The 21223-nt window shown below is 44.9% G+C and overlaps 1 protein-coding gene across 2 annotated transcripts in view; it reads right to left on the bottom strand.

Moving 5' to 3' along the window:
• Positions 1–21223, bottom strand: part of pola1 (polymerase (DNA directed), alpha 1) — a 100134-nt gene that overhangs the window by 65878 nt on the left and 13033 nt on the right. For both annotated transcript variants that reach the window (XM_079489705.1, XM_079489706.1), the window contains exons 20-26: positions 20575–20750; positions 19499–19628; positions 17416–17532; positions 16896–16980; positions 15775–15902; positions 15513–15662; positions 15213–15335 (exon numbers count right to left, since the gene is read on the bottom strand). In XM_079489705.1, the coding sequence (XP_079345831.1) occupies positions 15213–15335; positions 15513–15662; positions 15775–15902; positions 16896–16980; positions 17416–17532; positions 19499–19628; positions 20575–20750 (909 nt within the window). The remainder of the gene's footprint in view (positions 1–15212; positions 15336–15512; positions 15663–15774; positions 15903–16895; positions 16981–17415; positions 17533–19498; positions 19629–20574; positions 20751–21223) is intronic.

Here is a 21223-nt window from a genome sequence, read left to right as displayed (position 1 = left end):
AAGCAAGTGAAATCTACTACAATGAGTAAGTAATGGAGGCAAGCTGTTTGTGACACGATGTGCTGCGCGCCCGCAGATCTACCCTTCATGCAACGAACGTTCATTCTATAAACGGCAGATCTACATGTGCCTAGTAGATCTGCCGTTTATGGATCATGGAATGAACGTACCGGTATGCTGTGAGCTTAGCTTGTTGCTAACACGACCCCCCTCCTCTCTCTCTCTAACGCGTCTCTCGCTCTCTCCAACGCGACTGTCTCTCTCCCGTTGAAGTTACAAGAGTTGGATCACTGCAGTGTTGCACTGTTCATATAAGCTGCTTTGATATTATATGAAATAGCCTATCATACATTTTATTTTTATGTTATTATTTGCATCTGAACTAGCCTAACTGTAGGTGTAGGCCTATACATATATTTTAATGTGCAATAAATAGGCATATACCGGCATATTTGTGATCAGATTTGACTGAGGGACTGCCATTGGATTTTCTTTCATGTCATACATACATTGCATGTATGAAAGCAGAGAATCATAGCTTCAAATTGCCATTTCATGTATGAAAGCAGGGAATCATAGCTTCAAATTGCCATTTAATGTATGAAAGCAGGGAATCATAGCTTCAAATTGACATTGGTTGTTAAAGATAAATTGATATGTTGAGGTTATTATGGTATTTACCATAGGCAATATGCCAATATTGAAAAAAGGTTAAAATGACCAGTGAGCTCTTGCAACTACACCGTTTATCGTTTAATATTTCATGAGGACTTGGTTTCAATACATGAACCCAGCACATACTGGGTTCTAACTGACCCAAAATGTCATTTATTCATTTTGATCGGTTTGAAAAGTAGAAATATAGGCCTCCTTCTTATAGCTGCCTCCTTCCAATAAAAGCCCGGTATCGGAATCGGTTGAGACAAATAAAAGCCCGGGTTTCTAAAAGAGGATTTACGGTAGTCACTTGAATGATTCCTATGTTAGGGACGATGTACATCGAGTCACTCGATAGCAGCCTATGTAAGGAATGAAATGATAATTGAATGCTTCTTATGCAAGGGATTATGTACATAAAATGTAAATATAATGCATTTCCTCATGTATCAGGCTAAATATGCTAGTTTTGGAGTGTGCAAAAGGATCTTTGGAACACCTCAACACTAAAAGGGAGATAGTTACAGGACTATATAATGTCACAATGCCCACAAATCATTAAAACGATGCCATCATAAATATTTGACTTCTTGGCTCTCGCCCTGCTATTTCATAGATTTTAAAAGGCATCTTTTGATCATGTCTGTGAACCTGTGTGTCTGTACTGCACGAGTTGATGTTATTGTGTCGGTGTGGTCCTGTGTAGCTAATTGACGGGTGGCTCGGTCTTGTTGTGATAACTGCACCGTTTCCCACCTGTTGTTGTTGTGCTATTTTGCTGTTCTTATCTCTAAGTGATTTATGTGTCATGTTGTCATGTCTTCCTTTTATTGAAATCCTCCGACCCTCCAAAAAGGTCTTCTTTGTTTAGTTTTTTTGTGCCAGATGGTCGTTTAAAAACAAGGATTCAGGTCTTAATTGACCTGCTTGGTTTAATGACTGACACACATACACACAGTGACAGACATGGTGCTGTAGATAAGATAGATTGGATAAATGAGGCAGTTGTTGAGAGGTCATCTCCCACAGTCCTCCTTCATTCTTCCACTTTGACACCCCACCCCCTCCACCCACACCCACCGACACACACACACACAACATGCAGGGACACACACTCCAGTGTGCTGATGAGCAGATCAGAGGTGGAATGTTAAACCTCAGAACGGCATGGAGGCCCTCGTAAAAAGAGCCGGGAGCCTCAGTCAGTGATGATTGTTTTGAAAAGTGCACGGCTGAGAAGCATTTTGAGGATGACCGTGGAAAGCCTGAAATAGTACCAGTAGAGGAACACAGCGCTGTCAAGGAGGTGCATCTTATGTGTGTAGACTGTAGAGCCCAAAAGCCCAACCGATATATGGGTTTGGACATAATGTTTCCCTCGGTTGATCAGCATCGTCAATTATGCAGCAGACGTATCCAGATTTCTTTTTACTTTGTAAACATTTTTCATATATTTACATTTAATTTTGTTTTCTGTTTTTACGTTAAATGTTCTCAAATAAACTTTTTGCACTTTTTTTAAACAAAATTAGTGGTGGTCTAGGACTCTCCAAAATTGGGATTGACATCGAGCCCAAAACAATCTGGGCTCGGTCAGGCTCTAGTACACGCTTGAGAAGGTGCATGCACTTAGACAAACCCCTCACAATAAAGAGCCTGTACAATATGAAACATAAAAGTATAACATCATGTCATGAACCCCCACAAATGCACACGTACCCCCAACCCACTTTCTGTATACGGTATGTTTCTTTTCCCTTTTTACCTCCTTACATGATTTCCTGTTTTTTTTATATATATAGAAGTGTATATTTGTACGTCTCTAAATGTTCTGATGAATTGAAAATGGTGGACCCTGTTGTAAACAAGTGTAATGCTTTATCAGTGTGTCGTCCACAGTAACAGTCTTTGTATCGAGTTGAGCTTTCATGTGAAATGTACCCAGTCTGCAAACTGTTAATACTTCAATCAATCAAACTGTACATACAAATTGGAGCCGTTGTGTACACACACACACACACACACACACACACACACACACACACACACACACACACACACACCCCCCCCCCCCCCGGCAAATGCCATAGCTATGTTCTCATGACTGTTGTATGGAGGGTCAATCTATTGTAAAGCCCTGCCTGATTTAATACAACCGGCTAAGCACACACGCGCACGCACACACACACACACACTAAAAATACTATGGTTATGACAGCAATGCTTCCGTGTAATCAATTACAGCCACAGTACTTGAACACTCTTCTCATTTGATCACACACGGTTTTTAAACCAGTTTAAAAAGAGGGTTACAGAATCATACCCAAACATTTTAATGTCACAAATGTGCTTTGAAATGTATTTTAAAAGAACCGACATGCACAAATTCATCAGTCAGTTTCTGATGAAACCAAAAAACAAACTGATAACCATCATTATAGTGATAAACCAAACGAAATGACATTTTTCATAATAAGCCAACTTCAACAGCTTTTAACCTTGTACACCAATCCAAGGATAATTATAATTATCATGACAATCTTATCAGACATTTCTATAGCGGCCATCTTAAATTATCACTCAGTATAATGTCGAGGGCTGAATAGCGATGCCCATTCCATCCATTCAAGCTGCCATACGTGATTACAACCCTCCACAGACCATAAAAGCCAGCTATGCTTTCATTTTATTGTGTTATCAATCACAGTAATTGGTACTAAGCCAGCCGCTCATAGTTCAGATTCTGAAACCGTGTGCTGCTGTCCACCATCAACATAATACTTTATAATAGTTTGGCTTGGGAACCACAACAAAGGCTGGGTGAAACAGAAATCAAGCTAATGCTGAAACGATTATTTCCGTAGCTTTTGAATAACCGAGAAGCACACCATACACACAATAATATATATAATAATAAATTATATATTCTTTTTATTATGATTATTATTTTGTATATCAATGCATTGATTGGTGTAGTGTGAAAATAGTTTTTTTTTTTTTTTTTTACTTTTCACCTACTTTCCACATTCCCCAATTCCTGCAAAATAGAAGTAGGCAGCATCTAAAAATCAGGCCTGATGCTTTAATTTTAATTAAATTAAGCTGGTTGAAATTTGTTCTCTGGTTTCAGGACAGTTATGTTTATGTAACGCTGGATCCCAAAGGAAAAACAATAAACACTTTAACTAATTAATCCATCATCTGTAATAACACGACTGCAACCATATACGGTCCAGTCAATTACGACACTTCATTAAGTGTTATTAAGTGCCAATAATAGCTTGCCATATGCTAGATCAATCCATTACCAATCATAATCCCTGCCATTAAGCCTGGTCTCAGGTGGCCTCATTAGGATGTGTTACTAAACTTGTAGTTTAGATTCTGAAACCTTGTACCGTCGGCAGTCTGCGAGTGCATCTGAAATAGCAGCATCTGTCCCATGTGACTATTTGTTAAGCTCATGTCTATCAGGAGCAAAGCCAGCTCTTTAAGAGGCCTAAGCAGAGCGTGGAAACATGCAGGCCCCCTTAGCGCACACATACGCATGCGAGCATGTTCCGCAACGGGGTAGGGTGGCTTATGCACTACTTACACGTCGTACATCTGATTCTGGGAAATTCAAAAATGGCTTTTGTGATTCATAGACATCCATCCAGGGGGGTGATAAGATATAGGACCTGCACGTGCAACACGGGGGGGGCAACAATATTTACCAAGGCTTCATTATACGGGGGCACGCAGTCCAATGCAGCTCTAATCCAAGGCGACCTTTAGACCCCCACCTGCACCCTTTGCTGTCACCCCAGCTCCTCTTCACCTGTCACTTTCATCCATCCTTCACTCTTCACTCATCCATCCTTCACTCATCCATCCTTAATGCTGCGTTCACACTGGCAGCTACAAAGCAATACAAAGTGTTGATCATCAACATGCTCCATGATGATGCTCCAAGCATGTGTCAGATGACGAGCAAGAATAATATAAAGCCTGCGATTAAAAAAACAACACGTGGAAGTCAACTGGCTGATGGTAATAATTTGTCCCCACATTACAAGCGGTAATTGTGTGGAGAGACAGTGAGTGGAACCGTTTAAAGGTTCAATGGACACGCCCCGAAAATATCATTACTGGACATCACGTGGTCCAAGTCTGAAAACTCACACGACGGGCGCACCGAGCACTGGATACTAGGCTTAGTAGCAGGACCAGCAGGTTGGGATAGTCATTTGGATGGCAGATTACTTAGCATTCATTCTGGCTACATATGGCATTAAAACATTATTAATTTCTAAAGAATATCTTAGTTAAAATGCAATTGAGTTGCTGTGTTTGTTTTTAGGGTAACAATTGCATAATCACAATATCACACTCTAGTCCCACTCCCTCTGGTCTCCTCTGGCCCCCACACTTCTCCCTCTGGCCCCCACACTTCTCCCTCTGGTCTCCTCTGGCCCCCACACTTCTCCCTCTGGCCCCCACACTTCTCCCACTCCCTTTGGTCTCCTCTGGCCCCCACACTTCTCCCTCTGGCCCCCACACTTCTCCCTCTGGCCCCCACACTTCTCCCTCTGGCCCCCACACTTCTCCCTCTGGTCTCCTCTGGCCCCCACACTTCTCCCTCTGGCCCCCACACTTCTCCCACTCCCTTTGGTCTCCTCTGGCCCCCACACTTCTCCCTCTGGTCTCCTCTGGCCCCCACACTTCTCCCACTCCCTCTGGTCTCCTCTGGCCCCCACACTTCTCCCTCTGGCCCCCACACTTCTCCCTCTTGCCCCCACACTTCTCTCTGGTCTCCTCTGGCCCCCACACTTCTCCCACTCCCTTTGGTCTCCTCTGGCCCCCACACTTCTCCCTCTGGCCCCCACACTTCTCTCTCTGGTCTCCTCTGGCCCCCACACTTCTCCCACTCCCTTTGGTCTCCTCTGGCCCCCACACTTCTCCCTCTGGCCCCCACACTTCTCTCTCTGGTCTCCTCTGGCCCCCACACTTCTCCCACTCCCTCTGGTCTCCTCTGGCCCCCACACTTCTCCCTCTGGTCTCCTCTGGCCCCCACACTTCTCCCTCTGGCCCCCACACTTCTCCCTCTGGTCTCCTCTGGCCCCCACACTTCTCCCTCTGGTCTCCTCTGGCCCCCACACTTCTCCCTCTGGCCCCCACACTTCTCTCTCTGGTCTCCTCTGGCCCCCACACTTCTCCCTCTGGCCCCCACACTTCTCCCTCTGGCCCCCACACTTCTCCCTCTGGCCCCCACACTTCTCCCTCTGGCCCCCACACTTCTCCCTCTGGCCCCCACACGTCTCCCTCTGGTCTTCTCTGGCCCCCACACTTCTCCCGGTAATCTCCCCGGCTTGAGATGCCTTGTTCCCGGGCCAGAATTCAGGCTCAGCCTCCCAGGACACCCATAGCGTATAGCGTTTCTCATAAATGTAATAAATACAAACTATTTCACATGAACAATGTTGGTAAAACTAAGATATTTGAGGGCCAAATATATATTTATATATGTGTAGTGATGCACAGGAGCGGGGATGGAACCAGAGTCTCCCACTAGTCGCCAGACTGACACACAACCTGTCGTGCCAATAGGGCTGAGCCCCATTGGCAGGGCTGGCTGTTGTGGGCCGGGTCTTGGATGAGGGGCTACAATCACCCCCCCAGTCTTTCAGTCCCTGCGCTTCACACCGCAGACCACCGCACACAACGTCCCTCGTGTCCCTCACGCGAGGATCTTCCGCTCCACGTCCTGCAAACTACGACGTGTAGTGATGCGCAGGGGGGCGGGGATTGAGCCCGGCTGTTGTGGGCCGGGTCTTGGATGAGGGGCTACATATGCACAGATTAACAAATTAAAATACATTGTCTGTGTAAAGTCACTTCCTGGTTTAGTGGTGCGAGGCTGTGCGAGCGAGGGGATACATAAAGGCAGGGAAATGTTTTATCACGGGGGCGGGAGGAGTCGTATCAATACAGTAGGGATAAATACGATATGCCCCAGACTGCTGCGCGACGTCATCACAACATGAACTTGATGTACAGTATCATAATGATATAACCGGGCTGTGTCATGCCCCCCTTTAAAACACGGTTTTGTGTAGCTGCAGTTGAAGCCACCTCAACTTGGATAGTAGCATTGTAGACTTTGTAGCAGCTTTGTAGCGCTTTCTATCTTCATGTCTTCCTTTGTAAATGAAAGGTAGCTTGAGAACATAGGTAGTCCACCAACACGCCTCAAGCCTGAAACGGCTAGGTGCGTCGCAGGAGCAGGGACAACAGTTGCAGAAGAAGGAAAAGACGATGGAGCAACTCGGCCAGTTTAAGCCGTTTTATTCAGTTGCTAGTATAAATAGTAATTTCGATCTTGCGATCTTCCTCAGGGTCCTGAGTAGCTTATTGTAGCCGCCAGTCTGAACGTAGCATCACTCTTCATGCCATCCATCCATCCATTCTTCATGTCATACAATAATGTCAACTACAAGCTCATGTCATTGTCAGGCTGTTTTTAAACACAAGGACAGGGACTCAATTACAGCAGAACGACTTCTGGGAGACAACCTCCACCCTGAGAAATGCCACGCGCAGCACCACGGCTGGACACACACCCAGGCACACACACACCCATGCACACACGTACACACACCCCCCCCATGCACGCACACACTCACACACACCTGTTGAGGGCTGTCTGAACTGCTGGCAAAGGGTGTCAGAGGTCAAACTAATCTGCGGTCCAGAACAATCAGCAGCTTCCACAGACTGGTGTTGTTAACATCACTCGATTAGCAAGAGTCACGCACGCATACTTCATTAACCCCAGACCAGAAATCACACAATCAAAAAAGGAAATATGGCTATAGATCAGCGATTCACAACCTGTAGGCCTTCAGGATATTACCCAGGGGGCAAAGGGGGTTGACCTGCATTTGTCATAACATACAAAGTTGTCCACCAAAAATAATATCTATGACCCAGTAGGGTCACAACCTATATGGACAACCCGGTCAATTTTGGGGCGAAAGTCCAATATGGCCGCCCCAATATTAGCCCCTATTAGTTATAATGGGGGGTGAATAGGTCAAAATTTTGAACTGAGAGATATTTCCACGAAACTTTATATATATATTGTGTGCCCCCTCAAATAATTGGCAAAACACAAAGATTGTATTGATAATGTCTCAAGTTGACAACCACTGCCTTACAATTATTCAAACTATTTCACAATCCGTTATTCTGTCAATTATTTAATGTATAATTCAGTGAATCTGCAGCATGGGATTAATTTAGTATTTTTGATTGAGTAAATAATATGACAAGTTAGTTTGGATTCAGATCCAAACGGACACCTAGTTGTCACAAACTACTTCATAATCTCTGCTAGGCCAGAAGGGCGGGAGGCGGAGATTATGTTTTCAACCGTTTTCAGCTTCAACATTCAAACTCCCTGGAATTCCCTGTCAATGCAGCTGGCTTCTCAGCGTGACTTGTGTAGTGTTGGGGAAGTGGAGTGTTAAGAGAATAATGGTGGCTTATCCGGAAACATAACAATCTAGATTTCACCTATATGGTACAACAACAAAAATGTGCTCGTCATGTGCTTACTTGTCATATGGTCAGAGTACAGCAGCAATTTGTTGTTACCGAGAGCCACACTCCTTTGCTCCCATTTTCGCCCCCATTGTAGCTCGACAAATACTGCATATGGTAGTAGGGGTCCTTGAAGTTAACACAAAGTACACTATCAGACAGTTATACGTTGAACTACCAGCCAAGCTAGTTCCAGTAAAGTTCACTTTTTTCCAAGGGCTGATTATATCATTAAATAAGGAGTGCTGTGGACACACAGGGTGGCAGTTAGGCGTTAAGTGCCTTGCTCATTGACAAATCGAGGAGCCAAGGATCAAACCGGGTTACCTTCCATCCGCTCTACCTATTGAGCCACGGCTGCCCCAGGTGAAACAAATTCACTTGTGAAGTGGATTAGATTGATTGGTGGGCAAATAAAAAGCATATTTCCCTGGAGCCAGTGGAACACGTACTGCAGCAGCCTATTATAAGTACACACGTGTACATTACGGAGCGTTTCATGTATCTTCTTCTCTGCCCCCAACTGTTCTCTGGCGAACATACAAAGGAACCCAAAATAAAACACTGCAGGGTTGGGGGTGCATCAATCTGTGGCGGACCCTCAGCTGTGTAACCCTAAACCTTCACCTTCCTCTTAATACCCATCATCCCCCCTTAATACCCACACATACCAGGACATAACAGGACCACAACAAATGGTTCCCCGACAAAGGGCAGAGTTCGACCAGTCGCTCACACCGCAGTGCAGTATGGCCGCGTGCATGCACGCGCACATACACACACAAACACGCGTAATCACAAGAGACATGCAGAGATACAGATAAGATACTGACAAAGCACACACACACACACACACACACACACACACACACACACCCCGCCACCACCACCCACAGTGACATTCTGCACAAACAACGTGGCTATTGGCTAATGGAGGTAACTGGGGGCTTTCCCTTCTTAACTTGGCAAATCTGATCAGAAGAGCCGTGGCCAAGGGTCTGTCAACTCCTCCTAAGACCCCTCGCCTTAACCCGTCCTCGGGCTAGAAAAACGACTGTGGGCCCTGGCCTGACCTACTCTCCCACAGGGGCGGGGTGAGGAGCGAGGATAAGGTGTTAGGCCGCGGCTTAAAACAAGAGTGACGGAAAGACGAGACCTTGTCCAATCAATAAATACGCAGAACACACACACACACACACACACACACACACACTGACACACACTCACACACACACACACACAGTGTGCCCCCACAGGAGAGGGGGGACGACATCAAGGAAGGGGTGGGATGAGGGGGGATTTACATTGCTGGTCGGTGTCCATGTTGCAATTATAAAAATAAAAAGCCTCCTAAATCACCATGTGAAAGTAGAGTGCAAATGTGATGATTAAAATGGGGGCAGGGGGTGCCAACGGCAATACCCACAAATACACATGAATCCCTGCTATAAATGCCAGCTGGTAATTTTGGAACGCTGCGATCGCAAACTACCATGAACTACTTGGCCCCGGGCCGTTGGACACAACTTCGGGCTCCAGTTTAACGCCTTTAAGTTTAACGTTTAAGTTTTTTATTTCTTTCATCTCTATACAGTACAAGTTTCACACTACTTTATCCTCTTGTTTGGCTTTGTTTCTTCATTAACCCATTTTGACCTGAGATCAGATTCTATAAATGTCTTCTACATCCTGACAGTTTTCTGAAAAAGCTATGTTTCTATGTCAGTCGTTCCTCGATTTAAAAAAAATAGCAGACCTACAAGCTTATAGCGCGCCACTCGGTGGCGCGCTATGAGCTTGTAGATCTGCTATTTTTCAATAGCTAAAGCATTCCCTGAAGAAGGCAACTTGTTGCCGAAACATTGGAAAAATAAAGATGTTGATGGCATCGTGACTACGAGCTGTGCGACCTCTCTCCTTTCTCAGTCATAGCTAAAGCATAACATAATGCTAACACCAAAAGGGGTTCCCGCCCAAAATGGGTTAAGTGGCGTTTCAACAAGATGTCACAGGGTTCGGAATAGTAGCATGCGCTAAATCAGGCATTCACAACTCTGCAGTGGTGGCCAATACGTACAGTATGTTTGAAGATAGATTCGACGTAGATTTGCCATCATTATACTGAGGGGCAGGGGGTGATGTGACCCTAACTTAAACCCACAACACCACATGATGCCCTGACTGTTGTTGCTAGTCTTTCAGGTTGTTTTCAGTCAGAATAACCAATTACAGAGACACACGTTTGTTCTGCTAACCAAACCACGCAAGAGATTATTATTATTATTAAGACCTGATAGACAGGCACGAGGCCATGCATTCATGCTTCTGATATAATAGATGGTTTTAGATTAGCGTAGATGTCCTTTATTGTCCACAATGGAAATTCATTGTTCTCAGGTCAATACAGACATAGACGATAAAGACAGAGCAAATACTTAAACACCACATATAAATGACACCAAGGTATTAAAACAGGACCCAACTAGTAACCTCAATTTTGTTAGTTATGCGTTTGGTTCTATGGGATTCATGCACGCCGTTTATGCCCTGGACTTCTTCATTCGTCGGCCAAAGGGGGAACGGGAGCGTTTTGCTCCATTAGTGTATTAGCGCTGTCCACATTAACCTGCAGTATAAATAGCCGTATCTGTGATCATAGCTACGCAGTAAACAGCAGGAAACAGCCAGGCAGAGAGTCATGACAGCCTGCCGCTCCGATCCAACTGCTGTCGGTTCGCAAACTTTTTCATGTGAAGGACCATCAAATGCATGTGTATTTGCCCGCGTATCACTTTGAAATACTTTGCCAGGTAACAAAAATATTAAAATGTTGAAAATCTAAACATTCTCGATCTGCTATTTTCAAATAGTCAATGGATATATGGTTAAAGTGGTTAAATGATCACAATGATACATGAACTCCTTTTGCTTCCCCAGGGAAACTCCTCAGGGAACCCTGGAGGTCCCCGGACGGACCCCACATTGAGAACCACTGTCCTAGACCACCGTTTCCCGATGCACTGTTTGGATCACAGAACAATGTTTATGTAGCCTGGCTCCTATGGCGGTGTTAGACTCGGTTGAAAATCTGATGTATAGCGGCTGATTGGCCATCATCGACATTTCAACTCGACAACGTTAAACAACAAAAATGGCTGCCCCCACTGTGGTAACTTGCGACCGTATCAATCTGGGTATTAAATCGACCTGTGATAAATAGTTTCTTTACAGAAACAACAGGTTTCCGACATATTTTATCGTGTTTTTTTAGATGCTAGGAGCTTAGCAACTGGGTTAGCTACATTGACAACGACGTCATCGGTTTTGCTACCATGTTGATTGGTTGGTGTGAACCAATCGCCGAAGACTGCCGCTTTGGCACGCCCATCCCAGCCCAAGTGAAACAAAATGAAAATTCAGTGTCAGGAAAACTGTTATGGGTCACGGCTCGAGTAAAAATGCCATCTTTTCCTATATTTCCTTAAATAAAATATAATAATTAAGAATAGTGAAAATAGCTGGTCTACACGCTCGCAACACGGCTCGAAGTGACACATTGTCTCACATTTTGGGTCTCCATCTGAAAAGTTTGGGAACCACTGTCCTAGAGCAGTGGTTCCCAAACTTTACCCCTAAATTGCCACTAATTATCCCACGGACCCCCATTTGAAAAGACATGACAGGGACCCCCATAAGAGAAGATTTTTACGGCTCTACCAGAGATTCTCAACACGTTTAATTTCAAGGGACCACCCAGTTTGACATGCATTAGTCTGCGGATTTTACAATTTAGATTGTAAAATCAATGTTAATTTAACTCTGAGAGTGTACAAATGGAACCAAACGGACCCTGACGGGTCCGTTTGGTTCCAAACTATCATTTAGCTGGGGAACCCCTGGAACTCCCTCAAGTACCCCTGGGGGTCCCCGGACCCCACTTTGGGAACCAGTGTCCTAGAGTATCTTGAACGTTCTAAAACATCTCCCATCACTCTCCATTGTATTCAGTCGAGTATTTATGAATGCCATAAAATAAGGTTTAGATCATAATAACAGCATTATATTATGTTGTTTGACATGTTGACAATCCTGATGCAGATCAGGAAATATAATTCGAACCCAGGTTTTCCCGCAAAACAGAGAACAGAGGCCTGTTCCAAACGCAGGTATAGAGTAACGAGTGGACATTTTGTATGGCCTCTGACACAGAAGCCGTGCATGCTAGTACTGATCCCGTTTAATCCCAGGCCTTATACATTTACGTAATTCAATTTAACACTTTTAGGAGAGAAAGGAAAAGCACCAGCAGGTCTAATAGACACCCTAAATCACAAAGCAAAAGACCACATGCTCCGGCTGTGGTAAACAACATGCATGCACACACACAATAAAGTTCTCAGTGTTAAATTGACTGTGAGAATCTGCAGTGTGAGAGACAGGGACTGGGAGGGGGGGGGGGTGGTGGTAAAGTGTAATGTAACTAACCCATTCACCCCTGGCTGTTGACAAGAATACAAGTAATAAGCCCTGGACCATGCTTATTTTTGGGGGGGTGGGAGGGGGGGCATTACACCTGTACCAATTCATCAAACACACGCCTTCTACTATGTAGATCTGTCAACTGGACAAGGAGCATGACTTGAGGCACAAATAGCCCGAGCAAATATAACACGCACACATTTCAGAACACACACACACACACACACACACACACACACACACACACACACACAGTCACACACACATGCACGGAAAGTTGTTGTGTGCGTGAGTGAAGTTACTGCCCTGCCCTCTATTAGGAAGCACAATGTGTGTGTAAGAAGATCATAATAAAAGGCTCCCCCGGGGCGCCAGTCCAACGCCACTGTGCTGAGCGTGTGTATTGTTAGAGCTCATTAACCCAGTCTGGGCGGGAACCCCCTTTTGGCGTTTTAACTAAAGCATTCTGTTGTACTTTAGCTATTGAAAAATAGCAGATCTACAAGCTCATAGCGCGCCACCGAGTGGCGCGCTACGAGCTTGTAGGTCTGCTATTTTTTTGAAAAGTCGTGAAAATGTGGCGCAAATCTTTGAATATATATTTCAGAGCGAACATTTTTTAACTAAAATATTGGCTTCTGTGGGGTCCCTGGAACTACATATCTTGAGATGGGGGGGGGGGGGTCCGTGGCCCAATAGAGATAATTCTGGGGGTCCTCGACATGAAAAAGGTTGAGCACCACCGACATAGAAACATGGGTTTTTCAGATTTTTTTAGGATTTAGAAGCCTTTTTTTTTATCGACCTCAGCCCAAAATGGGTTAAATGAACACTACCGCTGGCATGGAGCGACGGCGTGTGTGTGTGTGTGGTGGGGGTGTTCAGTTACCCATACAATACCATGATATCCAAAAATAGCCGTTTTATGTCATGCAATCCACACTTGTACGTCTGTCTGTGTAGGCTCACTTTATATACGCCCGTGTTGAGAGACCTCATTACACGATCACACTTTACATAGCGTGTGTGTGTGGTATTATGTTAACGTTACTACATGGGTCGGTTTCACAGAATTAAAATCAGGTTTCATATTTTTGACAAAAGAAAATCAGACACAGAGAGAGAGAAATGAAAAGAAAAAAGGAGAGAGACAGAAGGGGGTGTAGCTAGAGAGAGAGAGAGGTATGTAGAGACTAGAGAGAGAAACGAGGAGGGGATAAAGAAAGTGAGGGAAGAGAAGTATGTGAGGGTGAACTGAGGGATGTGGAACTTGATCCAGCAGTTCCCTCTAGTGGAGGCGGAGTGGAAGTTATTTTAGGGTTTGAGCATCGACCTGAGATTCACCCTAACCTAACCCCAACCAAACGCAGAAGCCACGGGTGATTTGTAACCGGCAACACATGTCGGGTGCGACGGTGTTGTCGGCCTCATGACCGTAGGACTGGTGTGTCTAACCAACATATGCACCCCGATGTTCAACTAGGATGGTCGTGGGCGTCGTTAGGTTGAGTTTAAGTAACAGGTTTAGAGACAGGGTTATTCCTGATCTATCGAGAACACGAACACACACACACACACACACACACACACACACACACACACACACACACACACACACACACACACACACACACACACACACACACACACACACACACACACACACACACACACACACACACACACACACACACACACACACACACACACACACACACACACACACACACACACACACACACACACACACACACACACACACACACACACACACACACAAGAACGAGGCTGTCTATCCCCTTTCCAATGCACTAGACCCGTAGCAGATGGATTGCTGAGGTGGAGCGCAACACCTACCATCAGCCAGTAGCTACCACTACTTAAAGTCGTGCTACTCATACGCAGACAGTTGGCGGCGGTGCCCGGGATAGAACCCAGACCTTATGCAGACAGTTGGCGGTGCCCGGGATAGAACCCAGAACCTTATGCAGACAGTTGGCGGTCCCCGGGATAGAACCCAGAACCTTATGCAGACAGTTGGCGGTCCCCGGGATAGAACCCAGAACCTTATGCAGACAGTTGGCGGTCCCCGGGATAGAACCCAGAACCTTATGCAGACAGTTGGCGGTGCCCGGGATAGAACCCAGAACCTTATGCAGACAGTTGGCGGTGCCCGGGATAGAACCCAGAACCTTATGCAGACAGTTGGCGGTCCCCGGGATAGAACCCAGAACCTTGTCAGACAGTTGGCGGTGCCCGGAATAGAACCAAGAACCTTATGCAGACAGTTGGCGGTGCCCGGGATAGAACCCAGAACCTTATGCAGACAGTTGGCGGTGCCCGGGATAGAACCCAGAACCTTGTCGTCCAAAGGCGAGTGCTCCAGCGACTGAGATACCCGGACACCAACATCATTTATCTCATTATGTTGTTGATGCATGCACGATTGCGCACGTGTGCGTGTGTGTGTGTGTGTGTGTGTGTGTGTCTACCTCTCTGCCCTTGTGTGTGACCAGTGCAGCCAGGGGTTTGGCGTAGAATCGACTGAAGCTGAATCCCAGGCAGCCGTACATGCTGTTAGCAGTGAGCTTCAGAGCCTTCTGACGGATGTCATACTAACACACACAAAAACAAAAAGGTCACAATACACAAGATGACTGTGTGTGTGCGTGTGTGCGCGTGTGTGTGTGCGAGACATCTGTGGCAGAATTGCTTAAATAAATAGATGGAATTCTTGATCCAAGACTTCAGCTTCGGCTTCAGGGTTAAAAACAAAACGTGCGTGTGTCTACCTGCATGTAGAGGTCGGGGTTGATGTCCTGCTGTTTCATCAGCTGTTTGACTTGTTTGCGTCTCTCCACCAGCTTTCGGATCTCTTTGGGCAGAACACCCATCTCCAGGTCAGTGTCCGGAACCTCCGGGATTTCCTCCGGCTCGTCCTCCTGTTTAAACATGAGGTATTGAGTGAAACCTCACTTGGAACGTTGCATTCAGCGTCCACTAGTGCCCTTGCCGTGGACACACACGGACCCTCATAAGAAGTTAAGAACCCACCTGGTTCTTCTTGCGCGTGCCGGCGTGAGCCTCTCTCTGTACGGTGGTGAAGCAGATGTTGAACTCCTGGATGATGGAGGGGTACAGGCTGTTGAAGTCCAGCAGCAGAACGAACTTGTCATAGAAACCTGTAGCGGGAGACGGAGAGCCGTGAGTAGCAATCACAAAACGCTGGAGATAGAGAGAGCGAGACACATAATCATCGTTTTAGCGGGAGACGGAGAGCCGTGAGTAGCAATCACAAAACGCTGGAGATAGAGAGAGCGAGACACATAATCATCGTTTTTCGACCGTGGTCGAGATCATGGATTTCACAATGCCACGCCAGACTTTCCGGTCCTTCATTGCCATGATGCATGAGTGTACCTAGCAATGACATCAGACATCAGTTTTCTACCTCTGGTCTGCTTTGAGGTAGGACTCCAGAGAAGAAGGGAAGATTATAACCTCATTGTCAGCTCTGTAGCAGTGCCGGCAAACTGTGTTCCTGTGTCAAACTGTGTACAAAGAAAGTAACGCACACTAAAGTCCTTGTAGCGGTGCCGGCACACGGGAGAGAACCGCAGAGGAAATCTTGAAAAAACAAGAAGGTGGCCGCACACGCCAATAGCCAGAGTGCCAATATTTTATTAGGACAGCAGGTAAGACAAAATGAATCCAACGTTTCGGCGGTTAAGGCTTCATCAGGGAAGGGTCAAACTGTGACATTGAGCACAACAGTTCAAGTCACACAGAAAGAAATAAACAGAGAGGATGAGCTCAATATATGATATATATATTTCTTAAAAAACATTTGTAGGACACATTCACACAAAAATATCTGAAGAGGCAGAAAGTGTTTTCTAAATATTTTTTGTCTGGAGACAGAGAAAAAAATCACACCTGTGTGAACTGAGTGGTGTAAGGTCTTATATAGCCTGATCAGCTGTGGTCTGACGTAATGTCTGACGTAATGAAATCACACCCGGGTGAACTGGGTGACCGTAGCAACCATGCTCATTTTTTCTGCACAGACAGACAGACAGACTAACAAAGCCAGTTGTAGGAGTGGTTTACACCACTCAAAAAAAACGGTATTAAATGAAATGTGCAGCCTCTTTAAAAGCCAGAAAGAGACGTACCAACTTTGGGGTCCAGCACCAGACCACCAGCATACGCTGCCTTCTTCCTCCTGCCTTTACCTGCACCGCCCTCCTCCTCTCCCTCCTGATGGGCCCACGTGAGGAACACAACCCACCACATTACGTTAATACAGTCCAAATGAATGAATGAATCATTTATGCAGTGACTCTTAAGAAAATATCCGTCCTAACCAGGGCTGGGCAATATCACTTCAAATCAGTATCACGGTTGTTTCTACCATTTGATTTGATTGCGATTAACGAACGATTAAAAGTGAAATAGCAGCTCTACCAGCTGACATGTCACAATGCGACGTGATTTCATAGAATTTGATCAATTAATTCGAATTGATCAATTTGGTGTTGCTATATATATATACGAAAACGACTTTTTTATGCATCTCGAGTATCCTACATGAGCAAGATTAACTCGCTTATTGGTTCTATGATTTTCATTTCTGTTTGCGGTAAATAGCCCAAGCAACACAGTGTGTGTGTGTGTGTGTGTGTGTGTGTGTACCTCCAGCTGCGCCTTCTTGAAGGAGGGTTTGTCAGGAACAATGTAGTCCTTGTCGTGGAAGGCGTGAAGCAGCAGGAACTCATTCCTCTCCGAGCGACCACCCATCAGAGTACGAGACTACCGACAACACACACAGGTAGCAGGATTGTAAGAGGGGGCACACAAGCACATAATGAGACAATGAAGTGTGTTGGGAGAGGCAATTAAGCTAAAACTTTTAAAGAAAAATGGAGAATCTGGGCACTCAAATGAATGAGGAAACAGCCTTAATTATATTATTTATTATATTATTAAACGTATCAAAGGTGCTCCTGGATCAGACGGGATAAAACATGAGAATCTGGGCACTCAATTGTACAAAGGAGAAAACAGCCTTTATTATAACAAAAATTATACGTCAACATTTTTCAACCTACAGAGGTCTTCATCGCCCTGATGAAGGTCAATGGCACGAGGTACAGTCAGACATTTAGGCTTAAAGGATAACACATTATTAACACATTGGATCCTAAATCGCCAAAATGGAACCCAAAACTGGATGCGTGTCATACTAAAACGGATTTTAATCTGGTGGCACCCAAGCATCACCACTTTTGTCCACCAGGTGGCACTCAATAACACATTTGGGGGGGGGGGGGGGGAAATATTATTATATATATATATATATATATTATTATTTTTTAAACACAAAAAAATCATAACAATGTTTGTTGTTTTTTCAATACGTGGAGCCAAAGTTTGTGTTTTCGCCATTGAGAATGCATTGGGCGTTTAAATTAAATAACTCAGAAACTATAAAACATTTCAAAGTAAAAAGTTCCAGCATGTGTCTCCACAGTCAGCTGAATTAAAAAAAAAAGAATGGATTTTCTAGGTGAAAGTGATTTTCACCCACTTTTGCGTGGGCTCACAAAGTATTTTAACTACCAGTATATGTTTAACTTCTTTTGTGTTTCGTTTTCTTTAAGCTACAACTTAATTTGAGTTTGGGAACCACTGCCACCAGCTCCTGGCTGCTGCATGGAATGTATTACAGAGTTCGGTGTTGTGCGTGTGCGTTACCATGGAATGTATTACAGAGTTCGGTGTTGTGCGTGTGCGTTACCATGGAATGTATTACAGAGTTTGGTGTTGTGCGCGTGCGTTACCATGACGTTGGTGTTGTACGTGTGCGTTACCATGGAATGTATTACAGAGTTTGGTGTTGTGCGTGTGCGTTACCATGGACTGCATTACAGAGTTTGGTGTTGTGCGTTACCATGGACTGTATTACAGAGTTTGGTGTTGTGCGTGTGCGTTACCATGGACTGCATTACAGAGTTTGGTGTTGTGCGTTACCATGGACTGTATTACAGAGTTTGGTGTTGTGCGTGTGCGTTACCATGGACTGCATTACAGAGTTTGGTGTTGTGCGTTACCATGGACTGTATTACAGAGTTTGGTGTTGTGCGTTACCATGGACTGTATTACAGAGTTTGGTGTTGTGCGTTACCATGGACTGCATTACAGAGTTTGGTGTTGTGCGTTACCATGGACTGTATTACAGAGTTTGGTGTTGTGCGTGTGCGTTACCATGGACTGCATTACAGAGTGTGGTGTTGTGCGTTACCATGGACTGTATTACAGAGTTTGGTGTTGTGCGTGTGCGTTACCATGGAATGTATTAGAGTTTGGTGTTGTGCGCGTGCGTTACCATGACGTTGGTGTTGTGCGTGTGCGTTACCATGACGTTGGTGTTGTGCGTGTGTGTGTTACCATGACGTTGGTGTTGTGCGTGTGTGTGTTACCATGACGTTGGTGTTGTGCGTGTGTGCGTCACCATGACGTTGGTGTTGTGCGTGTGTGTTACCATGACGTTGGTGTTGTGCGTGTGTGCGTTACCATGACGTTGGTGTTGTGCGTGTGCGTTACCATGACGTTGGTGTTGTGCGTGTGTGGGTCACCATGACGTTGGTGTTGTGCGTTACCATGACGTTGGTGTTGTGCGTGTGTGGGTCACCATGACGTTGGTGTTGTGCGTTACCATGACGTTGGTGGTGTGCGTGTGCGTTACCATGACGTTGGTGTTGTGCGTGTGCGTTACCATGACGTTGCCGGCGATGTTGGTGATCTGCAGGGCCAGCGGCAGCACGTTGAGCTCACACATCATCTGGAGGATGAGCTTGGCGTCTGTCCATGTCAGCTCCAACAGGTACAGCAGATGAGGAGAGTCACTGATGCACACATGTATATATGTATTACATAGGCTATACTGTATATTGCCGCTATCAGGCAGAAAACATACATCTCTATATTTCATTGTTTTAGTTTTATTTTTTCCACCTTTCATAAATTAACCCATTAAAACAGTGGTTCCCAAAGTGGGGTCCTTGAGGGAGTTCCAGTGGGTCCCCAGCTAAATGATAGTTCAGGAACCAAATGGACCCTTATCGGTCTGTAACTCGTCTCGTACACTCTCAGAGTTACAATTAGCATTGATTTTACAATATAAATTGGGGTCCCAGAGATAGAAATGCCATTAAATGGGGGTCCATAGCCTAATGAATGTCAAACTGGGGGTCCTTGAAATTAAACGGGTTGAGAATCACTGCTATTGCTGTAAAACTCTTCTCTTATGGGGGTCCCTGGCATATCCGTTCAAATGGGGTTCCGCTGGCTAATTACATTTGGGGGTCCTTGACACAGGTTTGTGAACCACTAGGGCTGTGAATCTTTGGGTGTCCCACGATTCGATTCCGATTCTTGGGGTCACGATTCGATTCAACTAGATTCTCAATCAAAAGCATTGTTCTTCCAGATTCAAAACAATTCTCTATTCAAAATGATTCTCGATTCAATACATAGGATTTCATCACAATCTACTCCAGCCAACTGAAGTGACTATATTGCAGTAACTTGAAAATGACTGAAGACATGTTTACTGTGATTAGGGTAAGCTTACATTTCATATCACAAACACCATGTAGTGAAAAATTCTGTAACTGTAACCAGAAAAAGAAAAAGAAATAGATTTTTGGAAATTATGAATCGATTTTGAATCGCGATTTTAATTCGAATCGATTTTTTTTTACATCATTTTTTTGGGGCCGTGGAAACAGCATTATACCTGAAAACAAATGGCTGCCGCATGAAGACACACACACACACACACACCCACACCTGTAGAGATTCCTAATGTCTTCCTGTGGGATGGTGGCTCTCTCCATCTTCAATACCTGGGCCGTCAGCTCGGTCAGGTGGTAACTTTTACAGCGAATCAGCTCCTTGGCTGAGATCTCCACGTCGCACACTAGACGGCCACAGGTGGCGTTCTTCTCTGCGAAGGAACCACGACCCTGCGAGAACAAAGCACATCCAGTCACACCGTTGCATAGGCTGCCTGTAAACACTGTAGGGGTGCAACTATCCATCATTTTCTTAGCGATTATTCTATTGATCACTTTTTCGATCAATCGAGAGAAGCACTTTTTATATAAACAATTGACACACATTTTTCTATATCATGTTTTATCACTCAATTGATTAGCCTGATAAAACACTTTCATACTTAGAAAAATGACAATAGCTGATCTACGAGCACAATGGGGCACACATTTTATTTTTCAGTAAGTAAGTTATTTTAGTTTTATTAAAGTTTATTGTCAATCATTTTTTATAATCAATTAAATTGATAAGTTCGATTATAAATGGTAAATGGTGCATTTATATAGCGCCTTTATCCAAGGCGCTTTACATAGATTGTGCATTACATTCACCCATGCATTACATTCACCCATTCACACACACATTCATACACCACTGATGGCGA

The sequence above is a fragment of the Electrona antarctica genome, assembly GCF_951216825.1.
Source record: "Electrona antarctica genome assembly, chromosome: 20".
In the NCBI taxonomy this organism is placed as follows: Eukaryota; Metazoa; Chordata; class Actinopteri; order Myctophiformes; family Myctophidae; genus Electrona; species Electrona antarctica.
The sequence above is the reverse complement of the archived record's forward strand: the minus strand, read 5'-3'. Positions and strand labels throughout refer to the sequence as shown.